Raw genomic sequence first — 25,060 nt, 5'->3', positions numbered from 1 at the left:
ATCTCTTGGAGGCCATGTGAGGAAAGGCTTGCATGTGGAGGACAGATTGTGAGATCTGTGGCTCTGTGGGTGAGCAAGTGTGACAGAAGTACCATCGAGGGGGTGGCTGAGGAGCTGGGCTGTGGTAGGGAGGAGGGAGACAAGACTGACAAGTGTAGGCTGACTGGGGGTAAGTCCACTTGACAAGTTGGGAAGGCAAACCACTTCTCCTTTGTGTTTTCATTATTGGGAATGTGAGCAAATATATGGCAGGTTGGACAACTGACCCACATAATCAAATACCTGTTCTCAGCTCTGGCTACTGTTTAATCTAGGGGCTCAGTCTCACAAATTACAGAGGCTGAAGTGAATGCAGAAATGTTTACCTATCACAGTAGGCTTTTAATAAAATATATAGGATTTAACAGCACCAGGGATGTGACCCCAACGCACATGGACCTTGTGTTGTTACTATGTTGGCCCTTGCCTTGCCTTTTCAAAACTAATATATTTGGAATAAGGTTTATCCAAGAAAGTATATATTTGTAACCTCACTATTGTCTAACATAAAACACAAAAAAATATACCATGTAGTTAAAATTAGCCCTAAGGTAGGTTAACAAAATATATAATGTGATAGTTGAGAATAATAATCTGAATAGGGTGCTAAAGTCAGCCAAGTCTCTTTCCTCTTCAAACTTCATTTTTACATTTTAGATAGCACTGTTCACAAAACATTTGTACTAGACTTTAATTGGGAGGAGACCTGTTCTTGTTTCACATCTTGTGCCATATATAGAAGTGTGGCAAAATGATCCCTCATTAGAACTGAGTTATGGTCACTGTGTTATGAACACGGAGGAGGAAACCCGTGTACTAGAGCATACTAAAAATTTTAAGCATTTTCAGCCTCCTGGATTTCTAAAAGACTGATGTGTTCAGAAAGTCCATAGGGAGTGGACTTCATCTAACATCTCAACTGTGCTCAACATAGATGTGTCCTCATAAACATGGGGAATCCAAAGGCTCCAATGTTTTACAGGAATGCTTTCTTACTTGATGCCTTCCTTTCAGCAGTTCTGCTCAGAATACCAAAGACTCAAGAAGGCTCAAGTAATTACTTGAAACAAATCCCTAACAATGAGAAATGATGAACAACTCAGTATTTATCTTGAACAAATTTATAGTAGAGCTAAGAAAGGGCAGAAAGTGGAGATTTCAAGAACGGACTATGAACTACCATCAAAAAAACTAAACTGTTTATTATTTTTAAAAAAGTAATTTGCCCTAAAATGTCACAACAGATTTATACTTTGCTGGTCTATGACCTCTCCTTTAAATCCTTCTGGAAAAAGGAAGAAAATATTGAAATCTAAAAGTGATTATTAGTGCATAATACATTTTAAAAATGTTGGCCTAGCATCTCTTTCAAGCTCAATCCTAATCTGATATCTGAATCTACTAATCTCACTGAAGTTTTATGAGAATATAGTTCCTATTATTTATTTTACATCCTCTAATTGATTGGAGGGGGCTTCAGTAGTGTTTCTATGGGCTCCTAAATAAATAAGAACTAAGAAATTAGTCTGGGTATGCATGAGCCCACACTACATGTGTCACTTGGCTTTGCCCTTCATAGTAAATTAGTAGTGTAACATCAACACCCTGTGCCCTCTCCAAGCAATTCTAAAGCAACGGGTTTGTCCTTGTAGGAAACCTATTAAATATCCATAGTACATCATTAGAAATTACCTCTGGAATTGACTGCAGAAACTCCGGTGCAATTTGTGGAGCATTAGGTGTTTGCACATAAAGTCTGGTGAGTGAGAAGCCTAAGCCAAGCATAGATGTGAGATGGAGGCCATGTTTGAATAGGGACAGTGATTTAATAAATGGAGTTGACCAGAAATGCTTGCTCCAAATTTCAGGAAACGTAATGAACAAAATCAATCCATACTGTGTTTTCATGCATTTTACAGTATGAAGAGCTAGCAATTTAATACTCTACCGGAGCTGCAAGTACAAATCTTCTCTTTCTCCTAAAGACCCAACTGCTTTAGATTCAAAAGAACTTCTCCGGAATACTGAGCGGAGAAAAAGAGCTCGAAACTTAAAAATAGAACTGGAGCAGGACACCGCCGCGAGATGGCACTGCTTTAGAAGGGCTAGAAGGGACGTCAGCGCGCGGGGAGCGCGGGGGGCCTCGGGTCAGCGTTGCTCTGCCGGGTTCCAGCCGGCCGTCGGGCCTGGTCAGGCCTGCGCGCGCTGGAGCCTGGTGCTTTTAGGGCGGCCGGCGGCTCAGACCTGTGTCGTGACTCCTCTCCCATTTGCTGCGCTTCCCAGTCCCTGCGGCCTGGAACTTCCAGCCGCGACGCTGAGCTCTGACCCCCAGGGCCTTCGACCCAGATGAGACGGGCCAAATCGCGCCCCGAATTCCTGGAAACGTGCGAAGCAGCCCCATCCCCCCGCGCCCTCCCCGCCGCCCCAGCCACGGACCAGGGTCCCCGGGACGGGAGCCGTGGCTGGAGAACGTCACCAAGCTCTCCTCCGCGCCAGAGCCGCCCTCCCCGTTTGGGCTCCTCTTGACGATGGGAACCGGCCCGGGACACGCGCGCCGCGGCCAAGTCCAGGTTTTGATTTCACTGCCGGCTGCGAGAGCGAAGAGCCTCCAAACCCAAACAACAGGAAGGAGAGAAGGAGCCGGAGTGCGGGCAGAGGGAGGGTCATTCCCAGCAGAGGCGCAAGGGCCGGGCCGGGCCAGGGGCGGGGAGGAAGCAGCGCCCCTTCCCCTCCCGCGCGGCCGGGGGTGGGGGCGCGGGAACAGCGGAGAGTACGGCAGCGGCGGCGGGGGGAGGTTTGAGGGCGGCTCCGGGGCCGGGCGGAGTGCTTGGGGCGGGGCGGGGGCTCCCTGGACGCTGCCGCCCGCGGCCCCCCTCCCCGCGGCCCCAGGGCGCCCCCGCGGTTCTGGAGCCGGGGCGGAGCGTGCGCGTCAGCTCGGGCTAGAAAAGGCGGCGGGGCCCAGCCCAGCGAGGTGACAGCCGCGCTCGGACAAGGAGCCCGGCCCGACGCTGCCATGAGCGCCGCGCTCTTTAGCCTGGACGGCCCGGCGCGCGGCGCGCCCTGGCCCGCGGAGTCCGCACCCTTTTACGAGCCAGGTCGGGCGGGCAAGCCGGGCCGCGGGAGCGAGCCGGGAAGCCTGTCCGAGCCAGGCGCCGCTGCCCCTGCCATGTACGACGACGAGAGCGCCATCGACTTTAGCGCCTACATCGACTCCATGGCCGCCGTGCCCACCCTGGAGCTGTGCCACGACGAGCTCTTCGCCGACCTCTTCAACAGCAACCACAAGGCGGGCGCGGCCGGCGCCTCTGCCAGCGCCCTGGAGCTGCTGCCCGGCGCCCTCGCGCGTGCCCACGGCCCGGGCACAGCTGCCCCGCGTCCGCTCAAGCGCGAGCCCGACTGGGGAGACGGCGACGCGCCCGGCTCGCTGCTGCCGGCGCAGGTGGCCGCGTGCGCGCAGACCGTGGTGAGCCTGGCGGCGGCCGCACAACCCACACCACCCACGTCGCCCGAGCCGCCGCGCTCCAGCCCCGGGCCGAGCCCTGCTCCTGGCCCGGCCCGGGAGAAGAGTGCGGGGAAGAGGGGCCCGGACCGCGGCAGTCCGGAGTACCGGCAGCGGCGCGAGCGCAACAACATCGCGGTGCGCAAGAGCCGCGACAAGGCCAAGCGGCGCAACCAGGAGATGCAGCAGAAACTGGTGGAGCTGTCGGCCGAAAACGAGAAGCTGCACCAGCGCGTGGAGCAGCTAACGCGGGACCTGGCCGGCCTCCGGCAGTTCTTCAAGCAGCTGCCCAGCTCGCCCTTCCTGCCGGCCGCTGGGGCCGCCGACTGCCGGTAACGCGCGCCCCGGGGGCGGGAGAGACTCAACCAACGACCGATACCTCAGACCCGACCGGCCAGGGAGCGGAGTGCGCCCCGCCCGGACGCCGCGAGAGCCGCTCGGCGCCGGCTGCAGTTTCTTTGGGACGCGCGAACGAAGGAACCTACAGCCTGGACTTAACCACCACTGAACTTCGAGAGAAGCTATACGTGTTTATTTTTCCTTAAATTATTTTTATAATGGTAGCTTTTCTACATCTTATTCCTATTGATGCAGCTAAGGTACATTTGTAAGAAAAAAGACTTTTCAGACAAATCCTTTGTATTGTAGATAAGGGGAAAAGACTGAGCATGCTCACTTTTTTATATTAATTTTTACAGTATTTGTAAGAATAAAGAAGCATTTAAAACCACCCGATTCCGGTATTCACAGTGACTCCTGAACGCTGGTAGCCCCCAGGACCTCGCTGGGGAAGGGCATGCAGCAAGGCACCGGGGAGGCCGCGGGACCCAGGTGTGTGTACATGAGGGGGAACCAAGGTCCCTAGAAGAGGGGGTCTGCTTTGCTTTTGAAACCAGCCACAGTCTACCTACAAATGTTACATATCTGCCTAAGATCGGCGAAGCACGACTAAGCTCATGTTAAGCTAGCAGCTTTCTGGTGGAAGGTGCTCCCAAAGTAGCCCGAGTTGGGGAGGGGGCTGGCTGGCCGACTGTCCCTGAGCTGATTTAGGGGCTCTATGAAGAGCTGAAGGGCGCCCTAATTTTAGTTGGCTGCTCGAGGGGTGAGGGGGTAGTGGAGGGCTCTGGTTATCCGAAAAGCATGTCTGACTAATCTTTGACTTTCATGGGACTTTGCTTTCACTTTCCTCAGTCTTATGTACTGCTTTGAATACATTTCTCAAAGTGGGTATTAAGTACAAAATAGTCCTGTTGTAGTAGATGCAAAGGACAGTCAAAAAGCTACTCAAAACCGGCTATCTTGCCAGGCATTGTAGTGTTTCAAAACTTAATCAGGACAAATAAAGCCGTTTGCCTTTCTCCCAGTTAAAGTGGGTACTAGGCACCTTTTCTTGCTCTGGGCTGCTAGGTCTGTATTAGGTAATCAATAACCATGGCCTGTCATGATTATATTATTACAAGGGAGGAAACAATCTTTGTCTAAAGATAATTTATTCATCATTTAATGTTAATTTAAATCTCTGCCAACAAAGCAAACAATAACCAATCACTCTTCTTGAATCTGTTACCTTGGCTCTCTGTGCACAGTACCCACAAGATTAAACAGGCCTATCTAGAGTGAGCTATCTATACCTCTGTGCAGTATGGTGATAATCACACCAGGTAACTTATCTATACTTTATGGGTAACAGTTTTACCTCTGACACAGTTTACCAGAACATTTTCCAAAAAATATTAAACTGCAAAATGCCTAAGTTGGACATGTACTGTGTAGAACAGTAATACTACAATTTAGGACAAATGTTTCAGCTTTGCAGGGTATTCTTTGGGACAGTGTTAAATAACTACAAGAAAAACGTTGGATCATGGTAAAATTTAAACACTTAAAAAATTACAAGTGAACGAAATTTTTTTCTTGCTGTTTTAATATTATTGACTAAGATGAAATACAAAATGAATACCTCAGGCTTATTAAGTTTTAATAACATATTCCTAAATTTGCAAAAACAAGGAAAAAGTATTTTGATGTTTAGTTCACAAAATCATCTTACTAACATTTGACCCAGAAAAATCTTAAGTTCCATTTCAAGATCATACATTTGCTCTGCCCATAGTTAACAAATAACTACCCCAAGCCGCCACCACCTCCACCACCATTGCAACTGCATCACAAAGTTCACAAATCCTACGGCAACCGGCAGTGTTCGGAAGAGGCTCTTCCTGCACTCAGGAGCTCAATTTCCTCCAATCCAACGCAGCTAGCTGGGTGGGTGGTTATGGACTGGACAAAACAATTCAACAACCCCACCTCCTTTCCGAGGACACTCTTCACTTCATAACTCTGCAGTGATAGAAGGCATTCTGGTTAAAGCAAATAGAGCTAGCCCTGGACGTTCTGTTCCCAAAAACACAGAACACCAAAGAGCAGAGCATAAGGTCCTTTCCTCAGTCTGTGACCTTCCACTTTTCAAATGGTAAGAACAACATGGGTAAGGAGGAAAAAAATTAAAGGCTTGATAAAAGCTCTATTTACTATGGCAAATGAAGGAACTCCTTTTTTCTGCTGTTAGTGGATGCAACGACAAGCGTGTCCCAGCTGGCTGGCCTATGAGAGGAACTGGGGACGGACATACTAAGGGATATGCCCTGTTCTCTAGCAGGAAGGCTGGGGGCTGGGCGTGCATCATGCTTGCAGCTGTCTCCCACTTCCTTTGGGACACTTCCCCAATCTAGCAACACTTCTGGTCAAAGGATTTCCTGGTACTTTGCCCCAAACCTCCCTCCTCAGTTAGGATCCCATTTCTTCTAGAGTAACACTGAGCCAAAAATGTCTACGTTGTAAAAAGCTTTTTCTTCACATTGTTTGATGAGTGTCTTATGGTGATTAATCTTGGGCAGGTTTCATCTCTAGATGAGAACTCAGGGCGCTGGGCAGCAGGGGTACCAGATGACTAGGCTAGGAAGGTATGGCAGGGCCTCAGTGGTCTCAAACCTCAGAACATTTTCTTCCTGGGGTGGGGCTGAAAATAAAGAGCAGCTCAAAAGCATGGGGATAAGTCAGATCTGTGGCTTTACCAGACACCGAAGCCCTAGAGGGTAATGCGTTTTTCAGAGACTCCTTTGCTGCCACTTGCAGAGTACTGTCTGGGGTACCTCACTCTTCTGGGCAAGAGGCTTAACACATCTCTACAGTAGCTCAGTTCAGTATGTTTTAGCTCACCCATTCCATCATTGATGTGTCTTGGCAAAGGAGATTGAGGCCGGAGGGCTCCGACAACGCAGCCAAAGTCGGCACATGTCTGTGGCTCCTTGGTGCCCTCCCATCAAAGGTGGGCACCTCACTGCTGTCACCCTGGCTCCTGGGCTGGGCTCAGTTGACTGCTTCTTAGGAAGAGTGTGGTGGAAGGGACATTGAGTGGCGTCCCGAGCTTGGTCAGGAAGGTGCCCAGCCTCTGCCTGCCTCTCTTGGGATCCAGACACATGCCATGAGGGAATCCAGACTGTGTGGCATCTGGCCTGAGCCCGGGAAGGTCCCAAGCAACAGGAGTACAAGAGCCAGCCAGGGACTGAAGGGCGTTTTGTGACTCTAGCCCAGCCTTTGGGGTACCAGCTGATGTCCTGCGGGGCAGAGATGAGTTGTCCCGGCAGAGCCCTATCCAAATTGCAGATCTGTGTGCAGAGTAAGTGTGGAGGCCACTAAGCTTTGAGATGGTTTGTTCTGAAGCAATACATATCAGGATCAATCTGGGATGTGAGCACTGCTCTAATGCCAAACCACTGTGATCATTCTGCTTTCCTGTCTTTCAAGTCAGGCATGGTGTGAAACACCAAGCATATTCAATATGATTTGTAGAGTTCAGGCTTCTTCAGTAAAAAAAATTAGAGTAAGGTCAACAGAGTGGTTTAATGGAGGGATAGGGGAGTAGAAGTCATAATCAAGACAGGTGAAGAGATGGAACTGGATAAGTCTCTGACTGGACAACCATGGCTGAGACCTTCCTCCGCTTAGCTCATCTGTGACAGATGTCAGGTTCATGGCTCACTGCCTTGATCATTAATCAAGGGCTTGCTATGAACCCATGAGGGGCCTGACCCTGAAAAGATGGCAGAGGACCAGACAGCCACGGGGATGCTGGTGCGGAAGGCACGCACAGGGCCGTGCAGAGTGAGGCGTTGTCGTCCAGGTCTGGGAGGACTGAGGTAGGCCAGCTGGATACTCCTTTGCTGTCTCTTCCCACTTTAGCTAGCCTTGCACATTTGTGTGTGGGGAAGTAGAAGGACCAGGCACTCCTACACTCACTTGGGGTAAAAGTACAGAATTCTAACTTGGAAAAAAGTCAGTAACAGATCATTTCTTTTTACAATGTCAGGTTTCACAGCTAAAGTTTATAATAACTATACCATAGTCAATAATAACTATATCATTTATAAACAGAGATCAAATGATAAATATATTTGGGGGGAATTAACATGGAGAGGTAAAAAAAAAATCACACCAGCAAATGCAAACACACTGTTCATATAAATGTGTAAAACGTGTCTCTATTTTTAAAAGGCATACTATATTTTCCTTTAACTTTTCTTTTTCTGAAAGTAAGGAAACAAACTCCAAATTTCATATTACTGTAATGTGACCTTTGAGAACTGACATGTACAACAGTGGCGAACTCCATTGTTTTCACATCTGTAGCTTGAACACATTAAAGTTATGGCATAAAACTTAACACTCATGTGTCCTAACCAGAAACATTACATCTGTTCCAGGGAATAGAGTTCTCGTGGAAAGCCTAATTTGATTCTTTGGATTTTGGCCAATGTGCATTCTCACCCAGAAAACTGACAAAATCCAGACTGGAAAACTCATCCTCGTGTCTACACCGAGGTCCTTCTTGTACCCATCCGCTATCAGCTTCTTGCAGGTCAGATGTAAAGCCCTGATTATTCACTGTGAGTAAAGCTGGAGGAGGGGGAATGAGCTTCTGTCCCTCCAGGTTGCAATTTACCCTAATTTGACTGGCGTCAGCTCTGATAACAGAGCACCCAGAAAGGTGATACCTGAGGCTGTTGCCACCCTGTGCCTCACCCAGTGCACATGTGCACACACAGGCACATACTCAGGCACACTCATGTACACATGAGCACACACAGGTGTATACACACATTCAAGCACACCCATGGGCAAACCCACCTACACACACACACACACACACACGTACAGTTGTACACACGCCCTAGCTCTTTATAATTAGGGCTTTGCCTACGGGCGTACTGTAGTTAAGTGTAATGTGTGAGAGGTACAAGTCAGCCTCAGTCAGAAGGAAATCAAATGAAGAGGCAGGATTTCTGCCAGGGCCTCCTCCTGGTCTCTGGGTCCCTACAGGGAGTTAGGGTAGTCAAGGGCAGTCCATGGTTGGAGGCTTTCTAGAAGAAGCACCAGGCTGCTCTCCTGGAGAGCCTGCGAGAAACCAGCGCGAGATCAGGCTTGAGCCTGGTAGGGCCCAGCCAAGGCCACCTGAGGAACTGCAGGGCAGGCACTGCACCTCTGTGCTGTGTGGGACTACAGGGAGCTAGGCGCCATCCCAAGTGCTGTTGGTTTTTGTTTGTTTAGGTTGTGCGTTTTGGTTCATTCGCTCTGTGTTCTCCTTAAGCAGGAGTTTTCCCCAACACTTTCCCTCAACCTTTTCCATGGAAATATCTTCCCTGATAACTTAGATCTGCCATTTTTAGCACCTGTTTAAAGATCCCTCCAATTCATCAGCCTTACCCAGCATCACACCCTTCTTTCTTCCTCCTCCCCCACCCCCACCTCAAAGACAGAGGTGAGGTGACAAGGGATCAGCCAACAGGTACCACTGTCTCGTCACACATTAAACATATAAACTTCAGGAAGAATAGAAACATACACATAAGGACCCTGTCACCCTCCTCCCACTCTGTTAGGTGGTCACTTGTGGGGATAACAATGTACCCAACAGAGACCGTGACTGTGAGCCCTGCACTCTTGTTTCTTCAGTGGTAAAATGTGGATCTTGCACCACTGAGATGTTGGAGAGATTAAATAAGGCAATGTGTGAGAAAAGTTGTGAGCATAGTTCTTAGTCCATTAGAGTTATTTACTTGCATTTTACTTGTAAACAATCAGGGAATAACTAGCTCATAAACCCTCCTACGGCCTGGTCTACACATCAATCCCTACATGTGAAAGAGCCCTGTAGATAAAGGTTTGGTGCTGGGTTGGGGGTGTCATGGAGTTGCTTTAGGGAACTATGCACAGGCTGGTGGGCTTTATCCCAGGGGCGGAGCCAGAAACTCTTTTTAGAGCCCCGCAGGCAGTTCCACCCTGAAATCAGGGTTGGAAACCACAGTCAGACCAGTGATCCTCAAGGATCCTATCCATGGATTTATCCACGTACCCAATGAATCCAAACTTTGAGAGCCATGGTTTTGAGGAATGAGTGCAAATGGCTGCCCCACCTCCTCATGCTGCCAGCCGTTCCTAAGGGGCAGAAGCCCCTCACAGCTCCAGAGGATGGATAAATTCAGCCTTGTATTCAGACTGCAATCAGAGGTGGAATTTGACCATGGGACCCCATCAGAAAGTTCTGTAGATGATCAGCCCCCTTTTCACCACAATCTCCCCAGCTGGCCCAAGTCTGCTACTTGGATGTGGACCCTAACACTGGCCATGGATAACTTTTGTGACCTAGGTGCTGTGCCCTGGCATCACCCCAGTGGGGTCAGTCCTCAGTGCTCTTCTCTGGGGTTCAGTGGTTCCTGAAGCCACTTGTGGTGCTTTTAATTGGTTTTGACAAGACAGAGGTGACATCTCAAGGACAGAGCTCTTTTGTTTATGAGGGCTAAATTTCACAAGGAAGAAACTGTCTCTTGACTGTAAGTTATGTATATTTAGGTGGTGGTTTTCTTGGAGGAGCGCACCACTTTAATAAGCCTCACACCATAGTAACTCTCAGGGAAGGCAAAAGAGTTCTGAGAAATAATGGTTAAGTTTCCAGTTACTCAGACTCTGGAATACCCAGCAATTAAAAAACACAAAATGTGTGTGTCTCAGATATTTCTGTTCTATTAACCTGAATCATGACAGTAGTACTTGAAATGTCCCTGGTCTAACTATAATCAAAGCCAGGGCGGCATATTCATGTATCTACTGCAAGATTGGTCAGGAAATCACCTCAATTCCAAAACGGAAAGAATCTCATGAACAGACACAGCTATTTGTCAGGGAGTAAGACTTATTATTGACTATTGTATAGTTATTAACCGTAGTAAGACATATCCATGTCTTGGTATAGTCTAAACACTTAGCATGCACCCAATGATACTGTGGCACTTTGTTGTAATTGAAAATACATGGGACAAGGATCTTCACCTGGAGATGATCCACTAACTCGGGGCTTAAGAACACAGGGGTGCACACCTGGGCTGCATATTCCTGGACTTACCCCATCCTCGCAGGCGGCAAACCTCAGGAGTGAAGAAATACTGGCCTGGGACAGCTGCAATAACAGTGGGGCGGGCTGATTAAAATCCCAGGACTGGGGCAAGTGCTCACGCCCACGCATGGAGGGTAATGTTCAATCTAAACCACCTTCATTTCTTTAGCAGCTTCCACCTCAGAGCCTTATGTCAAATGTGACTGTAAGTCCTGGATGTGGAAAGACTGTTCTCCTGAGGGGGTGTCCTTCCCATCTCCTCCCCAGGGCAGGAACAACAGATGCTGCCCTCTTGGCTACTGTGGCAGAGCAGTTCCATGAGGTGGGGTAGGATGCACATGAATTCCTGCACCGCTCCTACCTTGACCCTCACTGTGCACTGCGGTCGAGACGGACAGTCCAGGAACACCTGCAGGTGCCTTCTGAGGCGAGGAGAGGTGACCACACGGGAGCAGTCCCCACAGGAAAAGGTGCCTCTGTTGATTGGAAACACATAAGGAAGATAACACTTGAAAAGGCACAAATCAAAAGAGTCTAGCAGTAGACAGACACTTCTTTCTGAATCTGAGTGTTTGCTGATATAGAAAAGGGGGATTTACTCTCAGAAACCAAGTTCCTGAAATAGGCCAGAAGAAGCTCAGCCTGTTCTGAGGGATCAGCGTCAGCTTCTGGCTAACCGCTGCATGGGCAATTGACGCCCCAGGGGACGGAAAGGACACTCAGGCAGGGAAGCCTCATTCAAGCTGGGCATAGAGGATGACAGCAAACATCCCATGAAGCGAAGTGGAGGCCCTCTGCTCAGCAAGGGGAAGTCAGGGCTTCCCATCTGCCTGAACAGGAAAACCTACTTCTAATCACCAGTAGCTACGCTCCTTATTGCTACCAAGTAAACCTGTGATACACACTCTTCTTGTCTCTAGAATGATCCAGTGATGCCTTGTTTATACATAAGACCACCAACCCAGGAGGCATCAAGAAAACACTTGTGCTTTGGTTATTAAGAAGCAGAAAAGTAATGAGTATGCCCCTTTCTGTCAGGTGACAAAGTCACCTTGGGAGCCTGGGGAACTGGCTCAGAATGACACTGATACCCAGCCCCAGCTCCCTGAGCCCCAGGGAGGATATGCAGTAACTCTGGTCGGGGAAGGAATGAATGTCTGATTATACAGCTGTTCACTGGTCCCTGGAAAAGTCTGCACCCCTGCAAAAGACAAGCTGTACAGTTACCAAGTTTGTCTCATTTATTCAGGTTTGCCCTTTTTCTCTTCTCTGCTGATAATAAAGGACCTGAGTACAAAACCTGGCTCTTTTCTCTTTTAAGATGGGAGGAACTGAAAGGACCAGCAAAAATCCCTGTTACAAAGAAGTAAACACACCTAGTGCCATGGCCTCCAAGCAGCAGCATGGGAACTTGGTTTCCCAGTGGCAGCCCTGCCTTAGCAGGGGAAGCTGGCCCGAGGCAGTGCGGCCGTGGAGCCCCTCGGACTGGCTGCGGCTGCCCCGGGGTCTTTCAGGCCAGCTCCTGCACCCTCACCTGTTTCCTGGGCTCTGTTCCAATCTCTCGTTGCCACACAGGTCGCAAGTGGGCCAGGAGAAAGCAGTGCTCTCGTCCACACCAACCACAGTGCCTAGGCCCAAGAGAAAGCAAAAGCTGGAGTCCAGAGGCAGTGTCTTCCCTCCCAACTTCTCTTTGCCCCTCAAGACATAGATGTTAACGTGAGATTCCTCAGACTTTTTTTTCCTCACTTATGAGATTATGTAAGTGTTCCCAAGCTTTTTATAATTTCCATGTACTGCAAAAACAAAATTACAACAATAAAAAGTAAGTTTTAAAAGTTGCCCACATTACTACCCAACCAAGTATTTCCATTCTGCCTCATCTTTTTAGTCTTTTTTTCCAGATGCATACGTACTGAAATCATTATAAGCAAACCGTCAGGCAATGTCTCATTCTACTTTGTAGGTTGCTGTAGAGCTGTTGTAAGGACTGTCTTATCGATACTCAATTTAGGTGATGTGTCACGGTTCCCTCCAAACTGGACATACAGGTCTGAGGCAGTGGACAGCTTTCCACATAAGGCCTTTCCTGTAGTGAGATACCTTCCTTAGGATAGATTCCTGGAAGCAGAATCACTCTGCCAAGAATATGAGTATTGGAGATGCAGAAACACCCTTTCAGAGGTGTTTCCCACAAGGACTTTCTAATTCACACTTTCACCATCCATTTACAGAGTGCTAGCTTCACTGAGCTGCATGCTAGTATTTGCCTCCTTAATAGGTGTAATGGAATTCCTTATCTTAGTTTCCACTTCCTTGATAAGGAAAGAGAAATATTCTTATTGCTTTGTTCATATCTCCTCTTACGTGATTTCTCTGGTTTCCTTATTTCTTTTTTAATTCAACTTTTGTGACTTATTTATTCAACAAATATGTATACAATGCTACTTAGTGTGGGATATATGTGTAGCATAAAAAATGTAACGATGAAAGCTACAGTCCCTACTCTTGTGAACTCCATAGTCTGGCCGAGATGAACACATAATGAGAAAAACATTATGAATATGGGAGAAAATATTCACAAAAAAACACATCTGGTAATGGACTGTTACCCAAAATATACAAAGAACTCTTAAAACTCAACAATACAAACAACCCAATTAAAAGATGGGCCTAAGACCTTCATAGATGCCTCACCAAAGATGATATACAGAGGGCAAATAAGCATATGAAAGATGTCAAACATCATGTGACTAGGGAAATGCAAATTAAAACAAGGAGAACACCAAAAAAAATCCAAACAATGGAATTAAAACTGGGCAGAGGACCTGAATAGACATTTTTCCAAAGAAGACATTTGGATGGCCAACAGACCCATGAAAAGATGCTCAACATCATTCATCATCAAGGAAATACAAATCACAATCACAGTGAGATATCACCTCACCTGTTAAGATGGCTAAAATAAAAAAGATAAGAAAAAAAAGTATTGGTGAGGATGCAGAAAAAAGGAACCCTAGTGCACTGTTTGTGGGCATGCAAACCGAGGTACCCACTCTGGAAAAGCATATGGAGGTTCCTCAGAAAATTAAAAATAAATGCCATATAATCCAGTAATTCCCTTACTAGGTATTTACCCAAAGAAAACAAAAACTCTAATTTGAAGATATATCCATCCCGATGTTTATAGCAATATTATTTACAATAGCTAAATTATGAAAGCAGCCCAAGTGTCCATTCATGGATGAATGGATAAAAAAGATATGGTATACACACACACACACACACACACACACACACATATATGCAATGGAATATTATTCAGCCATAAAAAAGGAATGAGATCTTGCCATTTGCAACAAAATGGATGGACCTAGAGGGTATTATGCTAAGTGAAATAAGTCGGAGAAAGACAAATACTATATGATTTCACTCATATGTGGAATCTAAAAAAACAAAATAAACAAAAAGCAGAAACAAACCCATAAATACAGAGAACAAAGTGGTAGTTGCCAGAGGAGGGAGGAGTGGGGGGGATATAAGCTTCCAGTTATGGAATGAATGTAATGAGGATGAAAGCTACAACACAGGGAATATAATCAATGAGACTGTAGAGCTGTATGGTGACAGATGGTAGCTACATTTGCAGTGAGCATAGCATAATGAATAAAGTTGTCAAGTCATTATGTTGTACACCTGAAACTCATGTAACACTGTGAATCAACTATACTTCAATAAGTAAAAAAAAAACCTCACAAAACAAACAAAAAAAACATTCAATAATAAGACAACACTCCATACCTATTTTAATGGCCAAAATCCAGAACACTGACAACACCAAATTCTGGTAAGAATGTGGAGCAATAGGAACTCTCATTCCTGATTGGTTGGAATGCAAAATGGTATAGCTACTTTGGAAGACATTTTGGCAGTTTCTTTCTTTTTCTTTCTTTTTTTTTAAAGATTTTATTTGTTTATTTGAGAGAGAGAGAAACAGCATGAGAGGGGAGAGGGTCAGAGGGAGAAGCAGGCTCCCCGCTGAGCCGGGAGCCCGATACGGGACTCGATCCCAGGACTCCGGGATCATGACCTGAGGTGAAGGCAGTCGCTTAACCAACTGAGCCACCCAGGCGCCCTGGCAGTTTCTTATAAAACTAAACATAGTCATACCATATGATCTAGCAATTGTACTTGGTGGTATTTATCCAAAGGAGCTGAAAACTTACGTCCATACAAACACCTATATAAAGATGTTTATAGCAGTTTTATTCTTTTTTTTTTTTAAGATTTTATTTATTTATCTGACAGACAGAGACACAGCAAGAGAGGGAACACAAGCAGGGGGAGTAGGAGAGGGACAAGCAGGCTTCCCGTGGAGCAGGGAGCCCGATGTGGGGCTCGATCCCAGGACCTCAGACGCTTAACGACTGAGCCACCCAGGCGCCCCTACAGCAGCTTTATTCTTAATTGCCAGAACTTAGAAGCCACCAAGCTGTCCTTTAGTAGGTGAATGGATAAAACTGTGGTACCTCCAGACAATGGAATATTATTCAGCACTACGAAGAAATGAGCGATCAAACCATGAAAAGACATGGAAAGAACTTAATGCACATTGCTTAGTGAAAGAAGCCAGTTTGAAAAGGCTATATACTACATGATTCCAACTATACAACATTCTGGAAAAAGCAAAACTATACAGTCAGAAAAAAAAAACTACACAGACGTAAAAAGATCAGTGGTTGCCAGGTGTTAAGGGGGAGAGAGGGATGAATAGGTGGAGCAGAGGAATTTTAGGTCAGTGACACGATTCTGTTGATACCATAATGATGGATACATGTCATACATTTGTCTAAACCCATAGAATGTACAACACCAAGAGTGAACTCTAATGTAAACTCTGGACTTTGGGTGATTATGATGTCACAATGTAGTCTCATCAACTATAACAAATGTACCACCCTGGTGGGGGATGTTGATAGTGGGGGACGCAGCACATGTGTAGGGTATGGGGAATCTCTTTGCTGTAAACTTAAAACTGCTCTAAAAATAGTCCATTAAAAAATACCATGAAATAAATGCTAAACTGAGAAATGGAAAAGGCCCCTGGAGGTAGAGAAGAGAGGCCCTCCATGCTAGCTTGAGGTCAGAGAATGTTTCCCAAAAGAAGAGACTTGAGGTGGGGCTGCAGGTGGGGTGGAGGGCATAGGCTGACCCTGCACATTGAAGCAGGGCTGGAGGCCAAAGGGGCATGAAGGAAAGGCAAGTGACATGGCTGTGAGGTTGGGAGACCCAAGTCATCCAGGGTCTTGCTGGGGATTTTAGACCTGGAAGGCATGAGAAGCCAGTGAGGAATTTTAAACAGGAGGCTGAGATGTTCTACTTTCTTGAAATGTGAAGCATTATAGATATCATCTAGACATGCTGGCAAATCACAGACCATTCCTGTTGAAAAGTGGTGAAATTAGACATTTGAAAACAAGCAAGATGTGACCTAAGTTTCCAGAAAAATAGAAGAGTCATCCCTCCTACTCCTGGAGCAAAGAATTTCATTCCCCACTAGAATAAGCATAAGGAAAAAATTTATCTGTAGAGGATAAAACAATTGTTACAACTAAGTAGGCTTGATTTACTAAAATGCATTCATGCAATGCCCACTTGAATGACTTTTTAAAAATGAAAATAATAGATCTTGATTTTGGAAAGGCTGTCCCAGCTAATTTCATTGTCCTTGCAAATCTAATCAAGATTGAGTCAAAGGGATTAAAAGTAAAGTCAATAATGGCTTATAATACGGCCGGAAAGCAGTGTTGACCAATTCACAACAGGCAGAGGCATAAGTAGGGCCAAGCAGGATGAGCGGCTCCCATTCCATGGGTGTGTGTGCCCAGCAGTACTTAGTGTCTGCCACATGAACTAATAAAAAGAAGACTGCTACCAACTGAAGTTCCTTTTTATCCTAGGATATCTTTGGGTGTTAACTTCATTTACATTTAGATGGGATTAAGCAATTTCTTTCCAGTAGGGAACAAGACACAGTTGAAGAAATCTATTTTATCTAGGGTCTACACACCACTGGAAATGCCTTCTGGTAACTCTAAATAAATTCTAAGGGATTACTGGGAAGTGTACTATTAAACTGTTAGTATCTAGAACATTCATTTATATGAACATCAGAAGGAAAAAAAATTTTGTTAGAGTTTGATGGTTTTGACATCACACTCATCATTAGGCTGCAGTCTGCTATTGAAAGCTTTTACTTTCCTTATTTACAGAAATCTCTTGTAATTAGGCTTGGGAAAGGTATATCACGTATTTATTAAAGCATCTTTTTAAAAAGGTTTTTTCAAAGGCTCCTTCCTGGGAACTGCAGTGGCTCCTTTCTAGTAGGGCACATAGCACCTACATGCTCTGGTATTTTCTTCAGTGACATTTAACTCTCCGCCACACCCTCCTCTCCAAACTTTTTCTCTGACGGAAAGAAGTTGGGGCTCAGAAGTGTTTCCTTCTAGTTAGAGGCCAAAGCCTGGTTTGAAGACAGGACTTGGCCACGCCTTCCCAGGGAGACAGTACAAATGTGCACTTGCTGAGTTCATGCCCACGGTGGTGAGCAAGACCACCACCCACTAGCAAGGGGTGTATAAATAAGTGACAAGCAATGCAAAGATATAAAAGTCAATGCTGCAAAACTCTGTCATCCTAAAAAAATAAACTGGGAGGAAGTCTTTGCATGGTCTGGATGCTGATGTTCGGGAAATGAGATGAGAAGGCCTGAACACCCAGGGAAGCAGTGAGCACTATCCCCTCGCGGAGGCTCCATTTCCTAGAAGCACTTATGCAGATGGACAGATGTTATTTCTCAGTGGCCAACTGACTCACAGGGCTGTACTCTGAGTTTGTGCAAGCCCTGCCTGAGGAAAATGCTCAGTGTTCTACAATGTCCACACCATTGCTGGAGACCCCGATGCCCAGCTGATTTAGCTGCTGCAGAGAGCTATCCAACTCCCAGCACTGACTTCCTACAGATGATTAAAGAGCCTGCTTAGGGCTATCCTTGGACAAGCCATCACTGGACTTTCTGGGACAGGGATGGACAGAGTAGGGCAAGGCTGAGTTTCTGAGAAGGGGGTGTCTACTATTGTTACTTCACAAAGTAGAGAGGAGTGGGATCTGGATGAGCCTACAGCTGGCTGGAGAACAGGGCAGGGAGCCTCTGTGCCTTTCTGTCTGTCCGTGGGATCTGGTCAGTGCCCCAGCCTCTGTGTTGGCTGGGGTGTTCCTGCATGGAAGGCTGGGCCAATATTTGCTATTTTGCAGCTGGGGTTTTGTTTTCTCTTAATCCTTAGTTGACTGGTTCTTATCAGAGGATCTGGCAGCACCATGATAGCAGTGTTTACATATCCACCTGACCCACCCAGAGGCCTGCAGGACAGCTTGAGAGAGAGACCCACAGGGAACTCTACATTGAAATGGTAACATGTGAAGGAAAATAATATAGGTCAGAAACTGGATCTACATAAACTAAAGGAAGAGCATTAGAGAAGGAATAAATGAAGGTAAAAGAAAATCTTTTACATTTGTTATTCTAAATTTATCTAAAATATAATAGTTTATTTAAGTAATAATAACAACAATGCATTCAGTGACTATACCTTATGGATAAGTGAAGTGAATGTCAGAAATGTTCTAAGGATGGGAGGGAAGAACTGAGAATATCCTTGTAAGATACCTGTACTACCCTGGAAGGAGGATAGTGTTATTTGAAAGTGGACTTGATTGGTTGTAAGTGTATCTAGGGCAACCACTAAAGAATGTTAAAAAAAAGTGTTAATATGCTGAGAGAGAGGAGAAAATAGAATCATAAAATGATCAATTAAAATGAGAAAAGGCAGAAAAGGGGTGGGAGATGAGAAAAGAAACAAGAGCAATGAACAGAAAACAATTATAAATATGACTGATATTAATCCAATTATATATGAGTATTGACTTTATTTATTTTTTAAAGATTTTATTTATTTATTTGACAGAGAGAGACACAGCGAGAGAGGGAACACATGCAGGGGGAGTGGGGGAGGGAGAAGCAGGCTTCCCGCCCAGCAGGGAGCCCAATGCGGGGCTCGATCCCAGGACTCTGGGATCATGACCTGAGCCAAAGGCAGACACTTAAGGACTGAGCCACCCAGGTGCCCCATGAGTATTGACTTTAAATGTGAGGGGTCTAAAAACACAAATTAAAAGAGACTATCAGAGTGGACAAAAAACAAGAGCTAACTCTATCTTGTCTACAAGAAACCCATTTCAACTATAAAGACACATAAAGATTAAAAGTAAAGTTATAGAAAAAGATACATCCTGCTAACACTAATAAGAGTTAAAATAGTTAAAATTAATTTCAAGCAGAGCAGACTTCAGATCAAGGAAAATTATCAGAGATAGGGAAGAACATTAAATAATGATAAAGGGGTCAATTTGCCAAGAAGATATAACAATCCTTAATGTGTATGTGCCTAACAACAGACTGTGAAAATAGGTGAAGCAAAATGATAGAACTTCAAGGAGACATAAACAAACCCATCATTATATTTTATTTATTATTCTTTGAGACATCAATACCCTTCTATAAATGACTGACAGATCCAAAGGCAAAAAATCATAAAGACATAGTTGAACTGAAGAGCACCATCAATCAATTGGATCTAATTGACATTTATAGAATATATCATCCAATGACAGCAGAATAAACATTTTTCTCAAGCTCACATGGAACATCCATCAAGACAGACCACAAAGTGGGGCATAAAACACATTTAAAATTATAGAAATCATACAGAAATCATATTAAGTATGCTCTTAGACAATAATGAAATTAAACACAATAACAGAAAGATAGCTGAAAAACTCCCAAATAATTGGAGATTAAATAATATACTTCTAAGTAATACATGGGTCAAAGAATAAATCTCAAGAGAAATTTTAAAATATTTTGAACTAAATGAAAATAAAAACACATCAAAACTACAAGAGCAGTGCTTAGAAATTTATAGCACTGTATGCATATACTAGAAGATATCTAAGATCAATAATCTAAGTCTTCATCTTAGGAAAAAAAGAAAAAGAGAAGCAAATTAAAACCAAAGCAAGAAGAATATAAGCAATAATGAAAATTAGAGCAGAAATCAATAAAATTAAAAACAAGAATTCAGTAGAGGAATTCAAGAAACCCAAAAGTTGATTCCTTCAAAAGATCAATAAAAATTGATAAACTTCAAGCTAGGCTAATCAAGAATAAAAAATTATTTCTATCAGAAATGAAAGAGGGGCCATCATTACTGATCCCATGGAAATTAAAAGGATAATAAAATAGTGTTATGAACAACTCTATGCCCCCAAATTTGCTAAATTATGTGAAATGGACCAATTCCTTGAAATACACAATCTACCAAAACTCACACAAGAAGAACTAGATGATCTGAATAGGCTTACATCTATTAAAGAAATGGGATCAATAATTCATAATCTTCTAAAACAGAAAGCACCAGGCCCAGAAGGGTTCACTGGCGAATTCTACCAAACATTTAAGGAAGAAATGATATCAATCCTCTAAAATCTCTTCAGAAAAATATAAGCATAAGGAATACTTCTTAAACTCATTCTGTGAGGACAGCATTAACCTAATACAAAGCCAGATAAAGACATGAAAAGAAAACTACAGAATAACATCTCTCATGAACATAGATGCAAAGTCCTTAACAAAATATTAGCAAATCTAATCCAGTATATATATAAAAAAAAATGTACCATGACCAAATGTGGGATTTATTCCAGGTATACAAGGCTGGTTCAGTATTTTTTTTTAAAAATCACTTAATGTAATCTATCATATTAATGGACTAAAGAAAAAAATCATATGATCCTATCAATAGATGTAGAAAAATAATTTGATAAAATCCAACATCCAATTATGATAAAAACTCTCCGCAATCTAGGAACAGAGAAGAGCTTCCTCAATTTGGTAAAGAATATGTACAAAAACCCACAGGTGGAATAAACCAATAAAGAAGCCTTGTGTAGGAAACAGTGAATTAAACCTAAATGATTAATATGAGGGTCCCAGGAAGATAGCTGAGAGTAGAGCAACTAGTCCAGATTGGTTTGGAGGGACAGAAAGCTCTAGGAGGAAATTACAAAGGAAAACTCCAATGATTTGTCACCATTTTTGGAGATTTGGAAAAAAAAAAGATGTACTGCAGGCAATGCAAGGAAAATAAAAGTCAATATAAATTTGTGAGAAATCACACAAGAAAGGAAATAGAAGTGCATTATATTAGTTTCCTGTTCAGTGAAAATATTTATATAATCACAATAATAAAAAATACCACTTATTTATTTTCATCTTTGAAAATAAATCTGTTAAAAAAAAGAAAAAATCTGTAGACAAAGTGTTCAGGTTTAATTATGGTTATAGAAAAGAATATCAATCTTGACAATAAAAAGTACAGAAACAACTGTAGAAAGGTGGAAAGAAAGAGTAGAGTAAAAGAAGGGCTGAAGAACTAACACTTTTTCTTTCAAAATATGGAATGAAGAGATACTATCTTTAGCAGAAAGAATGACAAACAAATAAACAAAACCCCTACAGCCAACATCATACTTAATGGTGAGAAAGTAGATGCTTTCCCCTTAAGATCAGGAATAGAGCAAGGAAATCCCCTCGCACTGTTTCTATTCACTTTATAATGGAAGTACTGGCTAATACAATAAGACACAAAAAGGAAATAAAAGGTATACAAATTAGGAAGAAAGAAAAAACCATCCTTGTTCACAGATGACATCGTTTTCTATGTAGAATATCCAAGGAGTCAACCAAAAAACAAATATGATTGTATCAAGGTTGTAGGATACAAGATTAAAATACAAAAATCAACTGCCTTCCTATACACTCGCAATAAACAAATGGAATTTGAAATTAAAAACACACCAGGGAAGCTGATCCATTCCAACCACCGCCTCATGGCCGCTTATGTGCCGCTCATGCCTGCTCTGGTACAGCGCTGCATCGCAGACTACGAGGCTGCCTCAGCTGGGTCAGGGGTTGCTGCTGAAGAGTCCAGAACCTCACCATCAGGCAGCTAGCCCTCCCCAACCCCGGGAAGGGAGGCACTGGATGGACTCTCAAATTGAAGGAGCCAGTGGACCTTGGGCTGGATACGGCCTGTATATAGAGCGAGGGGTTACCTGAGAGCTAGGTACTATTGCTCCTTTTCCTGGAGCCAATAAACCTGCTTTTACTCTCAAAAACAACAACAACAAAAAAAACCCCAAAAAAACAAAACACAACACCATTGGGGCATCTGAGTGGCACAGTCGGTTAATTGTCCAAATCTTGGTTTTGGCTCAGGTCATGATCTCAGAGTCCTGAGATTGAGCCCCACATAGGGCTCTGTGCTCAGCGTGAAGTCTGCTTGAGATTCTCTCCCCTCTCCTTCTGCCCCTCCTGCTCATGCTCTCTCTCTCTCTAAAATAAATAAATAATTAAAAAAAACCCCAACACACCATCATTTACATCAACACTAAAATAAGTAAAATACTTAGGTGCAAATGTAACAAAGTATGTACAAGATCTATATGAAGAAAACTTCTTAAAAACTTGCTGAAAGAAGTCAAATCTAAATAGAGAGATATCCATGTTCAGGGATAGAAAGACTCAATGGGTTAAGATATAAATTTTTCCTAAATTCATCTACAGATTCAACACAATCCCAATCAAAATCCCAGCAAGTTATTTTATGGATATAAACAAACTAATTTTAAAGTTTATATGGAAAGAGAAAAGAACGCTTAGAATAGTCAAGACAATTTTGAAGAACAAAGTTGGAGGACTAACACTACCCAGATTATGCATAATATTAAAAACAGTTGATGCTGATGAATGGATAAACAAAACTTGGTATATCCATGTGATGGACTATTAAGTTATAAAAAGGAACAAAGTGCTGATAAATATTACAACCCGGTTGAATTCTGAAAATGTTCTGCTATATGAAAGCAACCAGAAACAAAAATAACACATATGATTCTATCAAATGAATTGTCCAGAAGAAGCAAATCCACTGAGACAGAAAGTAGATTAGTGGTTGCCACAGGCTGGACAGAGTGGGCGGTGACTGCTAATGGACATGAGGTTTCTTTTTGGGGTGATAAAAATATTCTGGAAATAGTGGGGATACTTGCACAACTGCATGAATACACTAAAAAACACTGAGTTGTTTTATAAGGGTGATTTTCATGGTATGCGAATTACATCTCAATTAAGCTGTTATTAAAAAATAGAATGCGGGACACCTGGGTGGCTCAGTCGTTAAGCGTCTGCCTTCGGCTCAGGTCATGATCCCAGGGTCCTGGGATAGAGCCCCGCATCGGGCTCCCTGCTCAGCGGGGAGCCTGCTTCTCCCTCTCCCACTCCCCCTGTTTGTGTTCCCTCTCTCGCTGTGTCTCTCTCTGTCAAATAAATAAATAAAACCTTAAAAAAAAAATAGAATGCAACTTCATTTTCAAAGCCACTGAGTTGGCAAAAGACAAAATATAAAATAGGAGATAGTGGCACAACATTGTCAATATACTAAATGCCACTGAATTGCTCACTTAAAATTATTTTTTAATTAAGTATAATTAACTTATGTGTTATATTACTTTCAGGTGTACAATATAATGATTCAACAATTTTTTTAAAAAGATTTTATTTATGCATTTGACAGAGGGACAGCGAGAGAGAGAAAGAGAGCACAAGGAGGCACACAGGCAGGCAGAGGGAGAGGGATAAGCAGGCTCCCTGCTAAGCAGGAAACCTGATGCGGGGCTCGATCCTGGGATGCTGGGAACCTGACCAGAACCAAAGGCAGACGCTTAACCAACTGAGCCACCCAGGCACCCCTGATTCAATAATTCTATGTGTTGGGGCACCAGTGCCTTTAGTTTTGTACACATATGAGTCTCAAGCAGACTCAGTCCGTTAAGTGTCTGCCTTTGGCTCAGGTCATGATTTCAGGGTCCTGGGATTGAGCCCAGCATCGGGCTCCCTGCTCAGTGAGGAGTCTGCTTCTCCCTCTCCCTCTGCCCCTCCCCGTGCTTGTGCTCTCTCACTCTCTTCCAAATAAATAAAAATCTTAAAAACAAAAACAATTCTATATGTTACCAAATGCTCATCAAGATCAGTGTACTCTTGATGCTCTTTATCTATTTCACTTATACCCCACCCAACTCTCCTCTGGCAACCACCAGTTTATTCTCTGCATTTAAGAGTCTGTTTTTTGGTCTCTTTTTTTGTTTATTTGTTTTGTTTTTTAAATTCTATGTATGAGTGAAATCATATGCTATCTCATATACTTTCTCTGACTTATTTTGCTTAACATTATACCCTCTAGGTCCTTTCATGTTGCTGCAAATGGCAAGATTTCATTATTTTTTACGTCTGAGTAATATTCTACTCCATATATATACACCACATCTTCTTTATTCATTCATCTATCAATGGACACTTGGGTTACTTCCATATCTTGGCTATTATAAATAATACTGCAATAAACATAGGGGTGCATATATCTTTTTAAATTAGTGTTTTTGTTTTCTTTGGATAAATACCCAATAGTGTAATTACTGGATCATATGGTAATTCTATTGTTAATTTTTAAAAAGATTTATTATTTTTAGAGAGAGCGAGTGAGAGCATGCGCACAAGTAGGGGAGGGGGAGAGGGAGAGACTCTCAAGCAGACTCCCCACTGAGCACAGAGCCCGATGTGGGGTTCAATCTCATGGCCCTGAGATCATGAACCAAACAAAATCAGGAGTTGGACACTTAACTGACTGAGCCATCTGGTCACCCCTTATTTTTAATTTTTGAGGAATCTCCGTACTGTTCTCCACAGTGGCTGCACTAATTTGCATTCCCACCAACAGTGCACAAGGGTTCCTTTTTCTCCACATCCTCACTGACACTTGTTATTTCTTGTACTTTTGATTTTAGCCATTCTGACAAGTATAAGGTGATACCTCATTGTGGTTTTGATTTGCACTTCCCTG

General features: G+C 43.8%; 2 protein-coding genes across 11 annotated transcripts in view; one reads left to right on the top strand and one right to left on the bottom strand.

Annotated features, from left to right (window-relative positions):
* Positions 1 to 2,986: 2,986 nt before the first annotated feature.
* Positions 2,987 to 4,010, top strand: CEBPD (CCAAT enhancer binding protein delta). The gene has a single exon (XM_027596505.2). It carries the CDS (start codon positions 3,053 to 3,055, stop codon positions 3,872 to 3,874), a length of 822 nt encoding a protein of 273 aa, XP_027452306.1. The 5' UTR covers positions 2,987 to 3,052; the 3' UTR covers positions 3,875 to 4,010.
* Positions 4,011 to 4,124: 114 nt separating this feature from the next.
* Positions 4,125 to 25,060, bottom strand: part of SPIDR (scaffold protein involved in DNA repair) — a 563,099-nt gene continuing 542,163 nt past the window's right edge. For 8 of the 10 annotated variants that reach the window (XM_027596446.2, XM_027596452.2, XM_027596461.2 and 5 more), the window contains 4 exons: positions 12,523 to 12,616; positions 11,350 to 11,464; positions 10,998 to 11,051; positions 4,125 to 5,878 (listed from right to left, as the gene is read on the bottom strand). In XM_027596446.2, the coding sequence (XP_027452247.1) occupies positions 5,723 to 5,878; positions 10,998 to 11,051; positions 11,350 to 11,464; positions 12,523 to 12,616 (419 nt within the window). In that variant the 3' untranslated portion in view covers positions 4,125 to 5,722. The remainder of the gene's footprint in view (positions 5,879 to 10,997; positions 11,052 to 11,349; positions 11,465 to 12,522; positions 12,617 to 25,060) is intronic. The other 2 variants (XM_027596428.2, XM_027596436.2) reach the window with 2 other exon arrangements.

Source organism: Zalophus californianus, chromosome 4, assembly GCF_009762305.2.
Source record: "Zalophus californianus isolate mZalCal1 chromosome 4, mZalCal1.pri.v2, whole genome shotgun sequence".
In the NCBI taxonomy this organism is placed as follows: Eukaryota; Metazoa; Chordata; class Mammalia; order Carnivora; family Otariidae; genus Zalophus; species Zalophus californianus.
The sequence above is the reverse complement of the archived record's forward strand: the minus strand, read 5'-3'. Positions and strand labels throughout refer to the sequence as shown.